The sequence below is a fragment of the Rhopalosiphum padi genome, chromosome 1 (genome assembly GCF_020882245.1).
Source record: "Rhopalosiphum padi isolate XX-2018 chromosome 1, ASM2088224v1, whole genome shotgun sequence".
Lineage (NCBI taxonomy): Eukaryota > Metazoa > Arthropoda > Insecta > Hemiptera > Aphididae > Rhopalosiphum > Rhopalosiphum padi.
The window spans coordinates 1,269,986-1,290,618 of NC_083597.1; the positions used below are offsets into that span (position 1 = coordinate 1,269,986).

The window sequence follows — 20,633 nt, forward strand, 5'->3', positions numbered from 1 at the left end:
AATATAATATTATTAAATAATTTTCAAAATTTAATTTATATAATAGTCAGTGAGGTTGTTTTTGAAAATTTTATTCCGACTTGTAATGCCTTTGGAATCGTACAATTTTACTTTATAACACATAAACGTAAATATTTATTATTTAGTATTAGTATTTACTTTTTTTATTTACACACCAGCCCGCGCGAGCGAATTTATGATTTTTACTTTTTAGTATCATATATTTAGATTTTGGGCGTCTAGTGTATAACTAATGAGTGATGATTGATGTCTAGTGTTAACGTTAAATTTTAATATCGGATTTGACCGTTTTGAGACAACCCGTGATTTTGTATTTTTTAATTATTATCATATGTAGATAGTGGAAAGTAAAAGTAATTATTATTTATTATTTAATATCTATCGTGACCACATTGTGAAAAGACGTTCGTTGATCGATAATAATATTTTGTAAATTGGCTTAAAATTAATCCGAACTTCGCGTTCCCTCTTAAACCCGTTTTATCGTGTATCGACAATGCCGAATAACCAGTTCATGCACCCGAGAAATATATACCGTACACCTCCCGCTTTCAAAGAGTTGTCGGTTAAATATCCAGAGTTCAATAAATATGCGTCAACTGTACGTACCCAGTTGTTTTTTTTTAATAAATTCTAATGATTTTTGTTTCCTTAATATTTGGTATTGTCTAACAATTAATTTTACAGGGTTTAAATGGAAAAATTGTTTTCGATTTTAAAAATCAGGAAGGTCTTAGATTATTGACTACTATACTATTGAAGAAAGACTTTGATTTAGATGTTGATTTGCCAGTAGGTAGATTAATACCTACCATTCCATTACGACTAAACTATTTATTGTGGATTGAAGATCTGTTTAACTTGAACTACGACAATACAAAAAAAATCAAAGGAATAGATATAGGTAATAAACTAAACTAAGTCTATTTTACTTAATAATGTAATAATAGTTAATACTATAGTAAGCGCTTATGGATTAATAAATAAATACAAAACAAATATAAATGTCTGTTTATATTATTAAATTTAATTTTAAATTTTGGTAAATTAGGATTTATCAATTAATTATTAATCATTAATTTAAAACCCCCCAAGTCTAAGAAAATAGGTAGATATTCACCAAGACCAATGTTGTAATAAAATACTTTTGTATTCATATTTTACATTTACGTTAAAAAAAAAATTAAAAATACAGTACACATTCTTCATATTTCAAATAATATACTAAAATTAAAATATTAAAAAATATTTCCTAGTTTCTTATTGCTTATTGCCATTTACGTTGTTAATTGGATATATGGATATATGGCCGATAGAATAGATTATAGAACGGGTTTGAGATCCTGTATCGCCTACCGTAGTGTTTTTGTTATTATAACTACATTTAGTTATATTATAATTAAAATTATCGTATATTATCATTAATAATTGTTTTGTATGATCACGACGGCTATAATATAAGCTCATAAATCACATTAACAAATCAATAAAAAAAAGTTAAGCCACCACTATTTTAAGAAATTTAAATTGAACTTTTACATGAAAATATTTTAAATATGAAAAAAAATATATCTTTTGTCTATAAGACTTAAATCATTATTTATAGCATTATCATCATTATTCTCTAAAACTAAATAATTAAAAAAATCATCTTCAGAATTCTATTTATACATGGTCTAATTCAATTAAGTTTTCATTGAGTGTTTTACATTCTACAGGCCCGGCGCAAGGCTAAATGACGCCCCAGGTCAAAATGCCAACTAGCGCCTTTTTCATATCATAATCAGGGCTCGAGACTTAAAGCATTTGCTTATTTTTATGAATTGATTTAAAATGTAGCAGAGTGCTACATATTTTTGCTTAATTTTAAGTTTTTTAAATGCTTATTTTGAATGCTTATAATGATATTTTAAGCACTTTTTTATTGATCTTAAGTGCTATAAGTCTCGAGCCCTGATCACAATACTCTGAAAAAAATATTGTTCATGGACAGAAATACGGAAAAATGAAATATTATGCTTAACTTGTACATAATTTGTTATATCGTTTAATTAGAAAAAAAATAACATATTATGACGAAATATAATGTTTGTATAATATTATATTATACAGTTAATTCCCGTTATAATGAATATCATAGAAGTCCCCTGCCGAAAACCAGGGCTTATAAAAAGCTTATTCGAATTTTCGTTACAACAAAATTTCCGTTATAACGAAAAAAAAGTCAGTCCGCTGGAGTTTGTTGTTACGGGATTTTACTGTATTTATAGAGCAACATATACAATAAATATTCTACATTAGTACGCTTATGCTCTCATATTATTTTAATATATGGCTAAACAAAATAACCATAATAATAATTATCAATATTTTAGTACAAAGTTTTAGGTAGATATTTTATATTTAAAAAAAAATATTACTGACAAAAGTCTGAAAATTATAAAAAGCAATTTCGACACCCCCCTGAAAATAGTGCCCTAGACGATTGCATGAGTCGCCCTACCCTCACGCTGGCCCTGACATTCTACAACAGTTATAATTGTATCTTAAATACTTTATTGAGAAAAACTTTATTTCATATCTAAGATACAGATATAGATTAATTAAAACAGATATAAAATACAAAAAAGTAATCTAGATTCTAGATACATTACAATACAGGGCAAGACAAAATGGTCTCCCATATTCTCGTGTAGAAACTCATCTTGTATTTTAGTATTATTATTGTTGTTTAACAATTTTTATTTTGTTTTAATTTTCTTGTTGATTATAATGACGCATAATATGTAAACTGTTAATATAAAATAAAAACTTAGGTACTTAATTTTTCGTATTAGATAGCTTTGTATATTTTTTAGCTTTTGTGTTATTGATTATTAATATCTAACAGTTTGAAAATTATTTAATTTTTTTAGGTACAGGCTCATCATGCATTTATCCATTATTAGCAGCTAAACAATTTCAGTGGTCCATGGTTGGTACTGATATCAATAAAGAAGCTGTTAAAAATGCTATTAAAAATGTGGAAAAAAATAATTTACAAAATTTAATTCAAGGTAATTACTTAACAAGAATGTAGTACAATGAAGTTTTTTAATTATATTTTTCTATTTTTCAGTTCTTGAAGTATCAGAATGGGAAAGATTATTGCCAGTAGCAGTAGATGAACATTATGACTTCTGTATGTGTAACCCACCTTTTCATAGTTATTCAAATTTAAATTCAGATGATGATGAAGCCGATAGTTCAGTAGGAATTACTTCTGAAATGTATACAATAGGAGGAGAAGTTGATTTTGTAAAAAAAATGATCAAGGAAAGTGAAATATTACAAAATTCAATAAGGTAACAATAACTTAGTATTGTTTACGATTATTTATATATAATTAAATCAGTTTTATTTGGAAATCTGTTTGATGTAAAAATATTCTTACTAACTATTAATTACTATCACAAATATCCGTGTATTTGTTTAATTTTATCCAAGAATAGAACATATTTTGATATAATTCTAGTTTAATGCAAAAGCAAATAATACATTTCATGTAGTATTTGATGAAAAAAATTGTGGCATGTACATTCAATGTCCGTCGTTGTACTCAGTTTCTTTACAAAGTATACATATTTGTTGGTACCGTTTTAAATACATTTTATTTCCTACTCTTAATTAATGTAATTTCTGGTGCGCTTGGTTTAATAAATTGAAATTCATTGTTTATAAATTTAATTAGGTTTGATTCAGTAATTTTTTTTATTTTATTACCTGCTTGAATTGGTGTTACCTAACAAGTTGAGGGATATTTTCCATTAAAATGTCTTGAATGATTGATTCATATCAGTCCTTAGGTGTGCTAAAAATGTATTCTGTTACTCAATGCTGCATTGTGTGAATATGGCATTAACACAATCAGATAAATATGATGTGTTTAGTGTTCATAATATTAAAATTTATATTATTTTTCAATAAAAATACATTGTTTCCTTTGTTTTTGAAATAATTTATATTTTGAGAAATAATATTATTGAGATATTTTAAACATGGTTTAAACCTATATAGGTATGTTTATCTTGTTTTTAAATTCCTCTAAAAATAGCAATAAAACATATATTTTGGAGAAACTTTTACTAAGTTTGCAAACTAAACTAGATGATAAACAGGAATGTCAGCTAAATTTTAATTTTTGTTTTGTCATTCAAAAATATAAATTGAATAATGTATAATGTGTACTAATTAAACTGCTCAATATCTCTTTTTTATTCTAAGTCTAGAGAACATCTCATAATATGTAATATGATGTGGTTAATATGCCTACCTATTTGTTAAGTTATGGTGATATAGTATATTCTAATTATACAAATATACACAATTAATATTATGTATTATAGAAACTATTTGTATTACATAAAAATATATAAGATATTTTTCTTTTGATAAAAACATTTTGTTATCTAGTGTAATATTGATATAAAAATATTTTATCCTCAACAATTTCCATAGTTTAAAAAAAATATATTACATTTATATTATAACTTTATTTATTTTTATTAGTATTTATACAACAATGGTTGGTTATAAAGCATCATTAGACCCTCTAAAAAATGAACTGAAAGCTATTGGAGCATGTACAGTTGCAGAAGCTGGTTTCTATCAAGGTCGGAATGCTCGTTGGGGAATTGCTTGGACATTTCAGTCTGATATAAAATTAAAGGATTTTTTGCCTAATAAAGAGTTTCAAAAGGAAAAGTTAAAACAACTTAGACCTCCCGTGTCTTTTAAAATTCCAGAAACATATGACTCTACAACTGCTCTAACCAAACTATCAGAACTTCTAGCTAGTCTTAAGGTAATTCATTATTAATAATATTTATAATTTTAATTTCATACATACTATTTTATTTCTATTTAGTTATCCATAGCGACATTAAAATCAAAAAGTGATGAAAATGTCTTATACCAAGCTGACATTCAAGCATATAAAAATACATGGACTCATCAAAGACGAAAGAGACGTATGGAAAAAAGATTAGCTGATATTAAACGTCAAAAAACAAATGATAATTGCTTACACATTGAATTGGATGATGAAAAAGCTGATCAGCATTTAGAGACTACAGTAAATGCAAAGCCATTATTTTCAGCTACTGTAGTTCTAAGAAAAACAGACAATTCAATTTGTATAGATATGTTGCACATGTATGGCAATAGAGACAATTCATATCAAGTTTTTCAGTTCTTTAAGAATAGATTTATATAATGTAAGTTTTTTATAATTTATTTAAAAACACTTAATTACAAAATACTTAAAATTAAATAGGTTTAATGTGAATAACAAAATAGTATAGTGTATAATATAATAATTATGAAATAATTATATAAAATTAATTTGGTATAGCATTCCTTTAATAAAAGAAAAAAAAATAAGAAATAAAGTTAATCAGTTGATTTAACTGATGTAAGAATTAACACAAACAAGTCATATTTTATACATTATCAATTGTGATAAAATACTACCAAAAAAAAAAAAAAATTAAATTAAATATGAACACTTATTTTTTATATACATTTTACGAGATCATACTAAATATAAACTAAAAATACTTTTAAACTGCTACTATTTTGCTAGGATCTACTTTGATGCGTAGAAATATTGTATCATCTTTAATGAATTGTCTTTTTTTTAATAGGGTTTCGTGTGACACAAATTTAGGAAAACCAAATCCAAGGCTATCTGGCTGCGTGCTTGGTCGTTGAAAATTCTCCCAAGATGGATCAGGCACAAAACTTTCAACTATGTTACATGGCTATAAAATGACAAAGGTAGTTGAAATATTAGTAATTTATATATATTTTACATTTGTACATAACCACTAGAATAATATATTTGCACATTACAATGCAAATACAAGTTGCTTATCAATGTTTTTTTTTTTTAATTTATATTATATAGTATTTTAAAAGTTATTGTTTATATTGACTGAAAATTATATTTATATTAATTATAGAAAAGTGTTATCAAAATTGATATTGGGTGTATTTTGATTATATTTGATGTTCTATTTTTAACTATTATTTTAGTTATCTCTATTATATTTATGCTATTTGTCCTTAGTACATCCAACTCTAATGTGCAAATATATATTTCATGGCAGGTTAGTTTCATAAATGTATACAATATTTTTCAATACACACCTTCTCACTTTGGTCAAATAATGTGAAAGACACAGAATGTGAAAATGACCATTTCAGTAAAGCATCAAATTCACCTGGCAGTATTTTTATATAAACAGATACATGTGTGTTTTCACCAGATCCGTTGCCATTCAAAAACACCGATGCTTGCAACTTATACCCAAATTGGCTGGTATAGAACGGCGAACTAATGAGTTCTAGACCATCACCACATAATTTGTGCCGACCCTCTTCAAGTTTTTCCAGTACATCGCTGATTTTCCAAATTAGCGTACCTTTAAGTAATAAAATATTTATAAGCAATTGATATTTAAATTTAATGTATTGTTTAAAAAATGTTATGTACCAGACTGATTAACAGCTAAGTTATTTATCACTTTTTTCATGGATACAATTTGTTGTTGTTGTTTAGTGACCATTGAACACATTAATGTTAAATGTTGTTGGCTTGCTTCTTCCATGTGAGTGTCCATTTGCTTACCTCTTAAACTCTAGTTCAAAATATGAAAGTTAGTTAAAACTTTAAAAGGTACTCAAATTATATCTTTAACATTTTACCTTGAATCGACAACCGACATCTTTGAAGCTACAAGATGTTAACATCGAATGACATGCATGTTTAATGTGATGTTCTAAATCTTCACGTGCTACAGTGACAATTTCACATCGATTGGGACAAGTTAAAGGGAAACGTGGGCATGATGTTGTATGTGAGTTAATAGTGTCAGCTACAAATTGCCGTCCACAATGACGGCAGGGTACTAATCTTTTTGAACATTCGGTGACCTGAGTAAAATTTTGTATTTATAATTAACCATTTAAAATGTTGTAATTCTAAAATTGTATACCTTATGTTTGGCTAACATTCGTCTTGGAATTTTAACACCACATTTAGCTTCACAATGAATTGGCTCTACTGGACATGTTCTACTATGTTCTTCGCCAGCTGCTTCTCCTTTCATTTCACCATTACAGTATTCACACTTGATAACACGTTCAATACATGTGTATCTCACATGGTCATCCATTAGAATTCTGGCAATTTGAGCTCCACAGTGGTTTGTGCAAGGTAACGCATCATATTTACATGTTTGCAAATGTCCCTGTTAACATAATGTTAATATTTTGATTAATTAAAATAATATTTTTACAAAGAAATTCAATATTTTTTTATTAATTTAATTTTTCTAATTATTATACCTCAGTAATAACAATATATTATATTGAATACTTACTTTTAGACGCCTTAGTTGATCACTCCATTTACAACCTTCTTTATGGTGAATGCAATAGACAACAGATCCCATTATATCCTTGTCTTTTTCACAATCTGATACCTGAAATATAAAATGTATTATTTTTAATTTTGCGATTTGTTTAAAAAAAAAAAAAATTCTATATATTGTAGAAATCCTATTAAAATTAAATCTGAAAATGTGCAAATACTGTTAATAAATAAAATTAACAAGTTATCAAAATGGTTTAATATTTTTTTATAAAGCTTAAAAACATACACAAAATAGAAATTAACATTGTAGTAATGTAAGGATGACTTAATTTTATATTTTAAATTCTTAAAGTAAAAATCTAAAAGTAAAATATTAAAATTTAAAATTGTACAGTTGAGATCAACAATATATAATTATAGTTTATGATAATAATATGCATATAAAGCTTATTATTTAAACTATTATATAATTTAAGGTGTGATAATTGATAAGTTACTTCATCTGCAATCTGAAATTAGTTCCAATAGTATAACAATTCTTAAAATATTGTATTTAATGATTGAAACCATAAATAAAAAAGGTTATGCTTCCTACACAAATTCAATGGATTTATTAAATTATATGTCCGCTCACTAGTCATTATTTTTAAATTTGTAAGAAGTGCATTTTAAAAAAATAATTTAACCTAAACTTTGCAAGTCTTATATAATATAATATGTACACTTATTAGATTGTTCGATAATAAAAGATTAAAGTATTGTACTTTTTAATTTAAAAAATTGTTATATATTAATATATTATCTATCTTTATAAAATTTAAAAAAATATGCCGAAATATTTAATAAAACGTATTTAAGAGGATGCCGTATCCTCATATGTCGTTTCCGTCTTACTAACGCATACCATATTAAAATATACGTTCAGCAGTTCCAATTTTGTGAGTTTAACTTAAATATTAGAGTGAAATGACCTATTATCTAATTTAAAGGTAAGAACATTATCCGTGTTTTCGTCGATTTTAATTTTAAATGAATTATGAGTTTTTTTTAATACATAGTAAAAATACACACACTCATAATTTGCTTAACAATTAAAATACAGTAAAAAATTGACAAAAGAACTCAGATAATGTAATGTTTTTACTCTAAAGTTTGATAATAGGTCATTTCACTCTAATATTTAAGCTAAACACAAAATTTGAACTGTTAAACGTAAATTTTAGTATGGTTGCGTTAGTAAGACAGAACCAACACATGTGGGTTTTAGAATATTTTATACGTTTATATAGGTTTTACAATAGGCTGAAATTATATCTTTCCTCAATGTGTTGTGTAGTGTACCTATTGTGTGTAATATCTCAAATAATAGAGATCATCCAACGTTTTTCCTTTCACACTTGGGTTTAAAAATTACGTACCTAAATGAAACATATGTTTATCACATATATTATTAATTTATAGAACCTATAAACAATATTTTTTTCATATAAGATTTAAGTACGGACCTGAAGAAACAATCTATTTAAAAAAATATATCTAGTGGAAAAATATTGTATATGTACAATACCTAATATAGTCGAAATGTCGAGTGTAAGCAGATACCTAATTATAAAACTTCGTTTATGGTCGAGTGACGACCATAGGGAAAGAAACCACAGAAATCGATTAAACTATTTAACAGTGGATTTGATAGGTACATTTCGAGTTAGTACCGATTCTCATGGTATAGTAATTTATATACTACGCCTCTAATAGTATACTCTTGATATACCTACTAGTAAATATCGGGCAGCTTCTGGTAATGTATCCCGATTCCTTTATATTGCAGGTAAATGATTTTTTTCTTTATACTTTCCATCGTAATATTACAATACACAATATTATATTAGGTAAAATACCTACGGTACACTGTAGTTGTTTAACATGTCGTCACTCATAATCGTATAAAATATCGAACCTATTATTGTTTTTGGTTTAAGTGGTTTAATCACAATTTGTCTAAGTTTTTTTCAGAACTTGCGTACCTATCTTCCTGTTTTAAAATGCATTACGAGTATAAATTCAAAATTGTATAGTCGTACAAGGCAGAGGTCAACCTATTCTACTCAATTAATGTAAAATTCAACCAGACTATTAATATGTGTATGATGTATAAAATCGATATTATATAGTAGATAGTAATAACTTAATGTTATTTTTTAACGTCGTGTCAAGGAAGACTGAGCACTAAGATAAACTAAACCAGGTGTGATTCCTATTGTGCGCATATATACCTACTGCCACAAAAATAATATAATAATGAAAGGCGTTTCGAGGCAAAGGATATACGCTTGGTGAAGTTTAAGGGAGGCCCGTAGTTCTGGTCAAATTATTATAACATACAACTAATATACGAGAAGTTACGGTTGCTGAAACACGCACCTGTTCGTCCACATGGACCTCCTGCAGGCCCGAAGTCTAAAACTGATCGGTAGATTAAGTACCTATATAATATGATTACATTATTTTTGGAGAACTGTCCATGTACAAGCAATATTAAAACCTTTTTTAAATCAACCACTACAAAAATTATTCTTGCAAAACACGGGGTATTTTGTACAACCAAAGTATAAGTATTTTCGCTTTGTAATTTAAAAGATAGGTACTTACATAATATTATGAATTATAATATATTAAGTATTTCAGTCTTGTTATGGTTTTTTTTAAATTTAAATTTAAAAATCATTTTAAAACTAGTACTTAAGTGTAATGTTGAAAACATTTACATGATAGGATATTATTCTTGATGTTGAGCGTTATTTATGCTATTATACGAGTACAATTCAAGAAGATCATTAGTTACTCGGCAATAGAACAGAGTTATTTTGACAGCCCTAAACATTCCTATGACAATCGTATCGAATTTTCCTTTAAGAATATTATTGCATAACGCACATAAATTATATTTATGAAAAAAATGCTTCACAAATTATCTGACCTCCCGATAACATTTAAGTCACACGTACTCACACAAATACATTTATGAATTATTTAGTTCAGAATAAATATATTTGAACAGATGTCCATTAAGGAATGTCTATGTACCCACCCAGCCGAATAGGGTCATATTATTTTTCCCCATACACATATGTTGGATCTGTGACAGATGATTTCGAATTGTGATTAAATGAATCCTCCCTTAGTTAGGGTCACGTTCAGCTTGTTCCATTTTCCTGCCGGTTTCGGATTACAAGAAAAATAAAAGACTATACAATATTCTTCATATGTAAAATAACTCATTCATCAAATAATAATGTTAACAAATAACAATGTCAATGACGTAAGAGAGTCAGACAATAATATTTTCTCATTTTTATGAATACGTTTGAAAAAATATCAAATGATATGATCTAAGAATCTTACTTATGTTTATGTATTATTATTTATTACAAATAATATTTTAAGTAGATGCCTATACTAGAATAGTACATTTTTTTATACCTTTAAAAACATTATTATTAATAATTTTAATTTTATGACATAAAATATATATTATTATTACCTAATATAGGTAGTATTGGTATTAGTAATTATATAGTACCTATAATATGATATGCTCCTATTTTACATAGATAAATAAATACACAAATATACCTAATCTTATTATAACACTTAATAAGATATTTGTTAGTAAATTAATATAGTTAAGTACTATGTGTCTAGTAAAATAAACATTATTTATTAAAGATACTATGCCAACTATATTTGTTTTGTATCTATCACTTTAATTCGCCATAATTTAAAATTTGGATAAATAGGTGTCTATATTATAATGTACCTACTACATACTATTTTAGAGTACAGTTATCACAACTCAGTAATTATGATACGAGTAACCTAATAGGTAGGTACCTACCTACCTAGGTACCTAATAAAATAAATACCATATTCAATAAATTAATTAATGTAAACTTTTCAAATAATATGCATAGACGCACAGCCGTACATGAATTATTGATTATTCTTAAATATTCCAAGACTAGGTACCTACCTAATATTAAGAATATTGATGAATGAGATATATTTGTAATAAGAACTTATTACATATTATACGTAGGTACACAGTAAATAAGTATCCAGTAATAAATAGTATATCTAATTAACTATTAAATAAGTATCTACCCAAAATAAAAAACAAATATAATAAAAATAATTGTGCGATCTGCCTAAAGAATTTTATATATTTTTTTACCAATAAAATAAACAAACTAAGTATTATTTTGTTTTCAAATTCATTTACTTAATTATTATTATAGTTATTAGTTATGTTAGGAACATACTAATACAAGTAATACAACAGTATCTGCAAATACTAAATTTTACGTAACCAATACGATTTGGCATGTCAATAATATAAAATGTTATAATTTAATTATATTTACTAAAATAATGCACCAACTAATCTTTAGAATTGCACAAATCTTGAATCTAAGTATAGATATGAGTTCTAACCGAACAATAGTTACCAAAACTATTGCCAAATAAAGTTATTTAATTACTTTTTTAATTCATCGTTGTTGGTAAGCAGTTTCTTTTCGGACCTCTGTAAATAGTTAATGCAATTAAGAATGGTGTATATGAATCTTATGATCATTAGTCAGTGTATATAACTAGAGATGTTTTTCACAATAATATTATATATTATTACCTAGGTCCTCGCAAATTAACCTACATCTCAAACGATGCGTTGTGTTGAATTTTCGTTATTTCAATCAAAACCTTCGTTCCATATAAAGATTATGTAGGTGCTACTACCGATTCCTAACATCGAGTATACCAACTCGTGTATAATAATAATGTGCAATATGGTACTTACGTATTGCATGCATTTAATTATTATATTATTGTACCCTAAATATACAAAACAAAAAGAAATATATCACCCACACCGCAAACGGATGGCGGGGCAAACACACTGCACGCGTGTAATTACTTTCGAATTAATAGGTCGCCATTAAAATTGCATAAGGATTTTTATGATTTACACAGGAGAAATGGAACGTACACGAAGATGAATATAATAATAACATTGTGACGGGATAGCGGCAACCGGTTGGTTATGTGTGCGCGCGAGTTTACAATAATACATAATAGCCGGTAATATATATTATATATAATATATATTTATATGTACAATGATTTATACTATCTCTTGTTTTCAACGAGGTACAAAATGCCAAAATACCCGTTAGCTATAGGACTATATACTTCGCAGTCCGAGAGATGGTTATACAATGGCGCTTAATGAGTTTTATTATAACTACTATAAATCTATTTCGATGTTTATTTTATATTAGAACGATGCCGCAGTCGTTATAATATTATGATAAAGACGCGATAAAAACTAGTGAGGGCGAAGGGTGAAACTCATTACCGGATATCCTGTAGAATAAAAAATGAGCATTCGACCCCTTAATGGAATTTTTTATACTTATATGCATATACTCTATAATATACACTATTTCACTATACACTCGACCTATTCGGCGGTATTTAATATCGACACCGGCAATTTGATATATTATTATAACATTATAAGTTATAAAATATTTTATTTTTCAACCGCGCATACGCGCCAAAGCCATATAGTTATAGGTCGGGTCGCCGGGACATCGCATTTACGACGGTTCCTCTATTCGTGACTCTCCAGACGGAAACTAATAGTTTACACCTGTTGTGGCCGTGGTGACTGGTGCTGCGCGCGTGTCTTGCATAGGCAATTTATACATATACGATTATTATAATGTGAGGCGAGAATTTAATATGAATACTGAATAGTATATATAATAATATACGCGTAGCGCTTTACGCATACAAAAACAAGGAGACAGTGTACGAAATTCGGTCGGAAGTCATCTGATGAGTGGGTGTATTTTCAATGCGTACCTATTTATATGATATTAAGACGTAATAGTATAGGTAAATAACATTTGAGAAACGCTGTATGTCTATTGCACTTGACTGTCCCAACAAATCCAACACATTCAAACATCTTTATGTATGTTTACATATTTTAAAGGTAGGACATAGGTATTTCTTGCTTTTACACATATCTCAATTCTCAATACCTATACATTAATGAGGCCTGGATTAAGAGGGACACGTACGCGAGACACGCATATATGAACTATGAAGGGCACATTAAGTTTTGTCAACTTATTAAAAGCTTATTAAGTGATAATTTATACTTTTTGTACTAGAACTATTAAACGATAAAAATATTATTGAAGATCTCAGGATAAAAAGTACAGGAATACAATGAATGATAAAAACAATTGTCCAAGTAAAAAATTCAAAAAAGTTTATACAGAATATTAAAAAAAAAAAAATTAAAACTATATTTAATATTAGTAATATTAGTTATATATTTTGATTTATTATCCTAACACAATATAGATATATCATATAATACTAATATTACAATATCTCCCTTAGTTTTATGAAATTTATCAATTATTTCCAATTTTTATCAATTAATTTCCCTTGTATCTTTTTTTCCAGATATTTTCACTCTAAGGTAAAAAAAACATATCAATACATTTATGCACAATATAGGTACTAGGCAATATCTGTAGATACATACCATTATCATACCAATATTTGTAAATAAGTACCTATTATATATTTATACCTATCTTTAAAATATATACTTGACCGGGAAATATAACACTTATAATGCTAGTTCTTTGTTAGGTACTCATTAGTTTTAGTTATTTTAAAATTAAAGAATATATTTTTATTAATTCAGTTTTTTTTATTGAGTAAATAAGGCTTCAATATTTGAGGTATTAGCCAGAATTTTATACATATTAATGATTAATCTTAATTCTATTTGGGAGTATTGGGAGTACATCGTGTTGAAAATTTAAGAGGAAGTTGTAGCTTTAAAAGGCCTATGCCCGTAAACAACATGAAGATATTTCCCTAGTTTTCTTTCTCTAAGTGTTATTTAGTTAATGAATAAAAATAAATGTACAAATTGAATATTGTTAATTTATATTTATGCAAAATGTAACATTTTAAATTATATTATTTTATTGAAAATAATAATTTTATGTAGATGTGATATAGATAATATTATATACAAATACGAGTACCTATATATTTTGTTTAAGTGTTTGCATCTTTATTATACTAAGTGATGTATAACGTAATTGTTAAAATAATAGGTAAGTGTCAATAAACTATATTAAGTAAAAAAAAAAGGTAACATTTTAGTATTTCATTTAAAATAAGAACAGGAATGCAGTTTTTATATTTCCATTGATGGGGGCCCGTAACCTGCAAGTTTTAACCCCTGCCCCGTGTGTCCCTATATAAGTTTTAATCTGACATCAACATAAATACAAATGAGATAACATAATTGTAAATATAGTTTCACAGGTTATTATGGTTATGGTTCTTAACTTATTGGGTCGGCGGCAGTGGGAACCCAATAACGTGTTTCGCAGACAACGATCGAAAAAGTGTTTACGAACAACTTTATACATACTTGCATTACACCCGAATGTAAACAATTATTATGTAAAGGCGAACGGTCAACTGGTGTAGTAGGTAGTCTCTAGCTATTATATAATATGATAATAATCCAACGATTATTTTTTTAAATAATATTTTTCATTTCTGATGATGGGTAGCTCTATTTGCCCGCAATACCTCTGTGTATAATAATGAAATAATAGTTTCAAAATGACACGGTCGACAATTGTATGGTAATATCTACAATGGACAATATAATTATTATCATACCATAGCCGTTGACTTGTAGCCTGTAGGCTGTAGTATAATTATAAATTATAATATATACACATATACTGCCATATATGTATATTATATAACTTAAGCGTGCGCACTACAATATTAAATTGTTAATTGTTATTATTTACTATATGGATTTTGGTATGTTTTCATCTTTACATAAACCCGTATTTGTCCAAAACCGTATACAGAATAGTATAACTTCTATTGTACTGATACGGTTTTACGCAAATATTATGATTAAATGTATAAGATATCCGAAACAACTAACTTACAATTATTATTACGCTACCTATATAATATTTGTGTCAGTTGTAACCCGAAATCACCCCTTATGGTATTTACTTGCATATATTAAGTACCTATTTAAAGGTTAAATTTAACGTAGTACTGATATATTATTATTAATTTATTATATATGATAGTGATTGTTGTGCAGGTTAGTAACCAGTTCTCAGATGAAATATTGTTAAATTTTTTTGAAAACATTACGTCCTGATGGCCAGATATTAGATATTAGATTTTGTCTGAAACAGTCTATTAAAAATATTACATAATCATAATTTTATACGAACAACGACGATAATTTGTAAGTATGACAAAATGGATTTCTATGTACTTATTCGGTTCATATTCTTTAAATTATTTATTTTATAAACGCCTACGATTTTTATGCATATTCACTACATTTACTCTGCCTAAATTTTACATATAGGTATACAGACTATACACAGAATTAACAACATACAATATTAAAATATTCTAAATAGACCTTCGAAAAATGATTACCAAACCTCTGCAGTCTGCAGTCTGCACCTCTCGTATTACAAACATTTAAAAAAAAAATTATCATACAATATAATAAAATGTACCTATCTATTTTATTTTTATACTTTTCTGGGTTAATTAATTTTGATAACAATATTAATATACCTAGGAAATTACGATTATAGATCACAATATACTAGTACAAGACTTAATTAGGTTTAGGCCTTAATCTCGGATCGAACACGCGTGAATTCTTTATCAAATATAATTACATTAAAAAAACCACTTCACACCTTATAAAGTCCCTGGATGGATTCTTCAATCAAATCAACAGTCTACTATTCTCCATACATAACGTATACTTATTGCAAATATATATATTTACCGATTGTATAAAAACAAATAAAAATTTAAAAAATAAAATTACATTATATACCATACACGTAGACACTACACTACTATTAATAGATATAATTCTTAAATAGTTAAATGTTACAAAAAAAATTGATACGTAGATCGTAGAACCCATGTTAGATCCCCAAATTGGTAAAAAATTACAAAATGTATTGTTAACCACTATTAACCATTTTTTCTTTTATTTCTCAGCGAATTACGGAATTATGTAATATTTTACAATGGACAATATTAGTAGATGATATTACCATTAGTATACAAGAATACGGAAATTAATTATCCATTTCTTTATAATTTCATATAATAATATAAAAAAGTAATATATTTTGTGGACTACGGTTTTGTCGTAGATTTCAGTCGAAAAACAAATAAAAAAATTTATATAAATGTACATACAATAAAACGAATAAACAATAATCAGTGCCATTTCTTATTAAATAATTAAATAGTAGAAGGGAAGTAATATAAATTTAATATCGAATGAAATTTTTAACGATATTTAGATAAAGCATAAATATAAAAATTTGTGATGTGGGTAAACTTACATCTGGTGTAGACGCGGGAGTGTGGCTATCTTTGGTGGGCGTTGTGGCCGGCGCGAAAATGGTGCATGACGACGTGTTAATGGACGTGGTAATGCTGTGCTTGGATGACTTGTTGGGCGAGTTTCGGGATGGAAAGCTCAGAGTCTTCGTCCACAGTGCAAGGCTTCGGCCCATGTCGGAAAACGTGTGGATAATGTCCACGTATTAAACGAAACGACGAGTGACGACCGATGTCGCGGGTAGACAGGTTTTCGGCAGCGATACGCGTAATACAACAGTGAGATGGCGAGCGAGAGAGCGGACGAACAGTACGTGTAATGCGTGCGGCTAACGTGACGCGACTGAATGGTAAAGACCAAACGTAAAAACTGAACGGCGATTGTGGCGATTGCCGTGCTCTACGGGCCGGTGTTTGTCAGTGGTGGTGTTGTGAGCGGTACTCCCGCAGACAACAGCTGTGCACCGCGATGGCAGCGGTCCCCCGCCGAGGCCGCGGACGTGCACTGACTTGCAGTGTCGTGTTCCAGAATGTTTGTTATTGTATTTTGCTGCGCAGATCTGGTATCGAGAATCAAGATTGGTTTAAATCTATGCTAAAATTAAATTCAACTCGAATGAGCTTTATTTTAACGATTTAATGGTTCCTTGTGATACGACAGATAATTTCCGCCAGGAAATGATGTTTTTCGATTTTTCAATTCTGAGTAAGATGAATTGGTTTCATTATAAAATCGTTTTTTAATTTTCCAAATTATTTTGTTGTTAAAATGTATATGATTTTCAATTTTAATAGTTCTAACTCAAAAATGTACTACTATGTTCATCATAAGTTCATGGTTATAATTCTTTTTTTTGAAAATAAGTTATTCCTTACTTGCGTTATACATAATATCATTAATATCTAGAGATTTATTTATTTATTCGTATGGCTTAACCAATCAACGTTACAGCAAATATATATAAATAAAATAAAAAAAAAATAAACAAATAAATAAATATTAAATATAAAACATAAACAAAAATTAAGATAAATTGAGATTGAAAGGTTACAAGGATGTATAACATATATGATATAATTGAGTATAATATAATATAGTGAAGCGTGAATAGTTTACAGTTGAACGTCCAGTTCCCTTATCCACTTAATTGCTTCTGGTGTTATAGCGTGGATTTCTTTGATACCCTGGTTGAATTTCCTTAATTTACATTCTTTTATTATCTAGAGATAATAAATAAATATACATGTTTTGGCTTACTAAGTTCCATAAGCAAAATAAAAATAATTAATTTTTGTTTTTATGTTTTACCTAATTCAAGAATATTTATCGTGTTGTGCGATTTTGAAACTTTTCGTTATTACGTATGTTATTATAAACTTTACACAATTCAAAAAAATTCATAAAAATTAAAGGTTAACCTTTTAACTTATAGAAAAATTAATTAATAGTTAATATAATAAGTAATAGGTATTTTAACTACCTACCTAAATAAATAATACGTAAAGAATTCGTAGAAATAAGGGCTGATATCACCTCAGCTCAGAATTGTTTATCGTATGCATTGATTTATCATTGAATTCAAATTAATACATTACAGGATTACAGTGACCTACTCGTTGACAAGGCGTACTCGAAACCGCTTCTATACAGTAGAATGAGGGGCGACTATTCCGTTTTTTCCATTGAAGTTTTCGTGCAAATAATTTTAACATCAACATTTTTGACATTTTTTTTAACATTACAAAATTGAATTAGTTTTTTTTAAAATAGCTTTTGATGTATAGGTCAAAAAACTATTTGTTAACTCTAAAAACACCGACCAATCGTTATAACTTATAATATGCACGATTAATTTGCATTAACCATTGGCTGCTAATAATAGTTAATAGCAATATTATAATGTATATAATAATTAATAAGTAATGTCGATTATTATGTGCTTAAAAAGTATGATGAAATGAATTGGTTATTATGTTTAGTCTATCTACGCAGCCGATTTTGTATTTTATCTTATTTGTACATTTTATTCAAGGGTGTTTTCATTATATTAATTAATTAATTATTTTAGATGTTGAAATTTATAAGATTAAATAATCAATGACCGTCAGTTTTCTTTAGTTATAATATAATACAAAAATGTAACTATGTAAGTATAATCAATAAACCTATTAGTTAAAAACATCAATATAATAATATTACAATACCTATATGCCTATATGGCTTTATTTTCCACACCCGATAAAACGGCAAAAATTTTAATAATAGTATTTTCACGATTAGGAAAATTTAATCATGTTTGACATGGTTATTTGCTATTTATTTTTTTTTTACTGTACATAGATTAATTTTTTAGCGATACTCAATTGGCTTATTATAATGTAATAATGTATGATGAATATATATATATATATGATGTATAATGTATATTATAAAATAAAGATATATCAAGGCTAGAAATACTTTGTAGTGTATTGAGTACTTAATTATTAATATTATTTTTGTTTGAACCCGACGATATCGTAGGTTTGGTATTCCATACTTCAATAAATAATATTTATGCCAAGTTCTATCTCTATGTAGGTACGTTACGTATACAAACGAATCAATGGAATCTGACGAAAATCGTTACGAGAGAGTGGAACATTATACGTATAAAAAACACGCGCGCGTTAAATTGCAACTTTGCGACGTCGTCGTCGCACTTTCTCTAAGCGAACATTTACTCCGTTAACGCGACGCGACGCGTTTTGCCGCGTTTTAGGTGTATCGAATTCGATCGAATTACCAGTTTTTTAGAAACGTGCAGCGTCGGTGTACGCGACAATCAAATAATTAGGTCGGGCATTTTCGCGAACAACGTGTTTTTTTATCATAGATAATCATATATTGGTAAAAATAAGTATGTTTTGAAATACAGAGATATCCATTTAAATTGTAATTTGCAAACCTATTGGTATATTAAGTTATTTATTAAAAATGTATTATACAAAAAATAGTAGTGTTAAAAATGACCGGTTAAAATGGAAGATTGCTCGTTACAGTTTTTACTAAGCAATATAACAATGTATACCTACAAATTAAAATTACTAAAAAAACTGATAATTTCTATTAAGTTCGATGTTCTTTTTTGCTTTTTCCAATTAAAATATACAGAAATTACATTACATTCATAATTTTTATTTCTTTAGATTAATATATTTACCATTGATATTTGAACAACAAAACTATTATACGATCACAAACATATACCTATTAAAATATTTGTCTGTGTATATATCATTATTTTTGTAATGTAGATAATATAGTAGGTATACATATTAATATTATCTTATAATATTCTTCTTTCATATCAAATAATTAAAATATAATTAAACTTTAGTCAAAACACAATTAATATAGGTATGAGATAAAACTTAAAACGTTTCTAAGTATTATTTTATAGTTACAATTTAAAAGTATATTTTTACAGTTATTAATGGCATTAACTATCAAGTAATTAAGTAATAATTAGCTGATAGGTATATATTTTGACATTTGACTTTTTAAATAAACAATGCTAAGAGTTTTTTATTGTTGCTAAAATTTAAATTGTTAAAAGAAAAACACACTCATCATTTTATACAACAGTCAACAGAAAAGGTTTTAAATTATAATTTTTAAATCACATTAACA

The 20,633-nt window shown here is 27.3% G+C and overlaps 2 protein-coding genes across 5 annotated transcripts; one reads left to right on the top strand and one right to left on the bottom strand.

Moving 5' to 3' along the window:
- Positions 1-144: 144 nt before the first annotated feature.
- On the top strand, positions 145-6,590 carry LOC132930997 (U6 small nuclear RNA (adenine-(43)-N(6))-methyltransferase). Of its 4 annotated transcripts, none has more exons than XR_009662315.1 (8): positions 145-622; positions 709-925; positions 2,937-3,077; positions 3,140-3,365; positions 4,570-4,864; positions 4,928-5,276; positions 5,706-5,838; positions 6,171-6,590. XR_009662315.1 is itself a non-coding variant. In XM_060997163.1 (7 exons), the coding sequence occupies exons 1-6, from the start codon at positions 518-520 to the stop codon at positions 5,273-5,275; spliced, it is 1,332 nt and encodes a 443-aa protein (XP_060853146.1). In that variant the 5' UTR covers positions 145-517; the 3' UTR covers position 5,276; positions 5,706-6,043. The 4 variants fall into 4 exon arrangements, 1 of the variants encoding a protein (XP_060853146.1); XR_009662317.1 differs by having other exon boundaries at positions 6,309-6,590; XR_009662314.1 differs by having other exon boundaries at positions 6,330-6,590.
- On the bottom strand, positions 5,267-17,416 carry LOC132930990 (TNF receptor-associated factor 4). The gene is made up of 7 exons (XM_060997150.1): positions 16,963-17,416; positions 7,446-7,547; positions 7,059-7,313; positions 6,769-6,996; positions 6,557-6,701; positions 6,211-6,485; positions 5,267-5,822 (listed from the first exon to the last, which is right to left on the bottom strand). Exons 1-7 carry the CDS (start codon positions 17,134-17,136, stop codon positions 5,622-5,624), a joined length of 1,380 nt encoding a protein of 459 aa, XP_060853133.1. The 5' UTR covers positions 17,137-17,416; the 3' UTR covers positions 5,267-5,621.
- Positions 17,417-20,633: the final 3,217 nt, after the last annotated feature.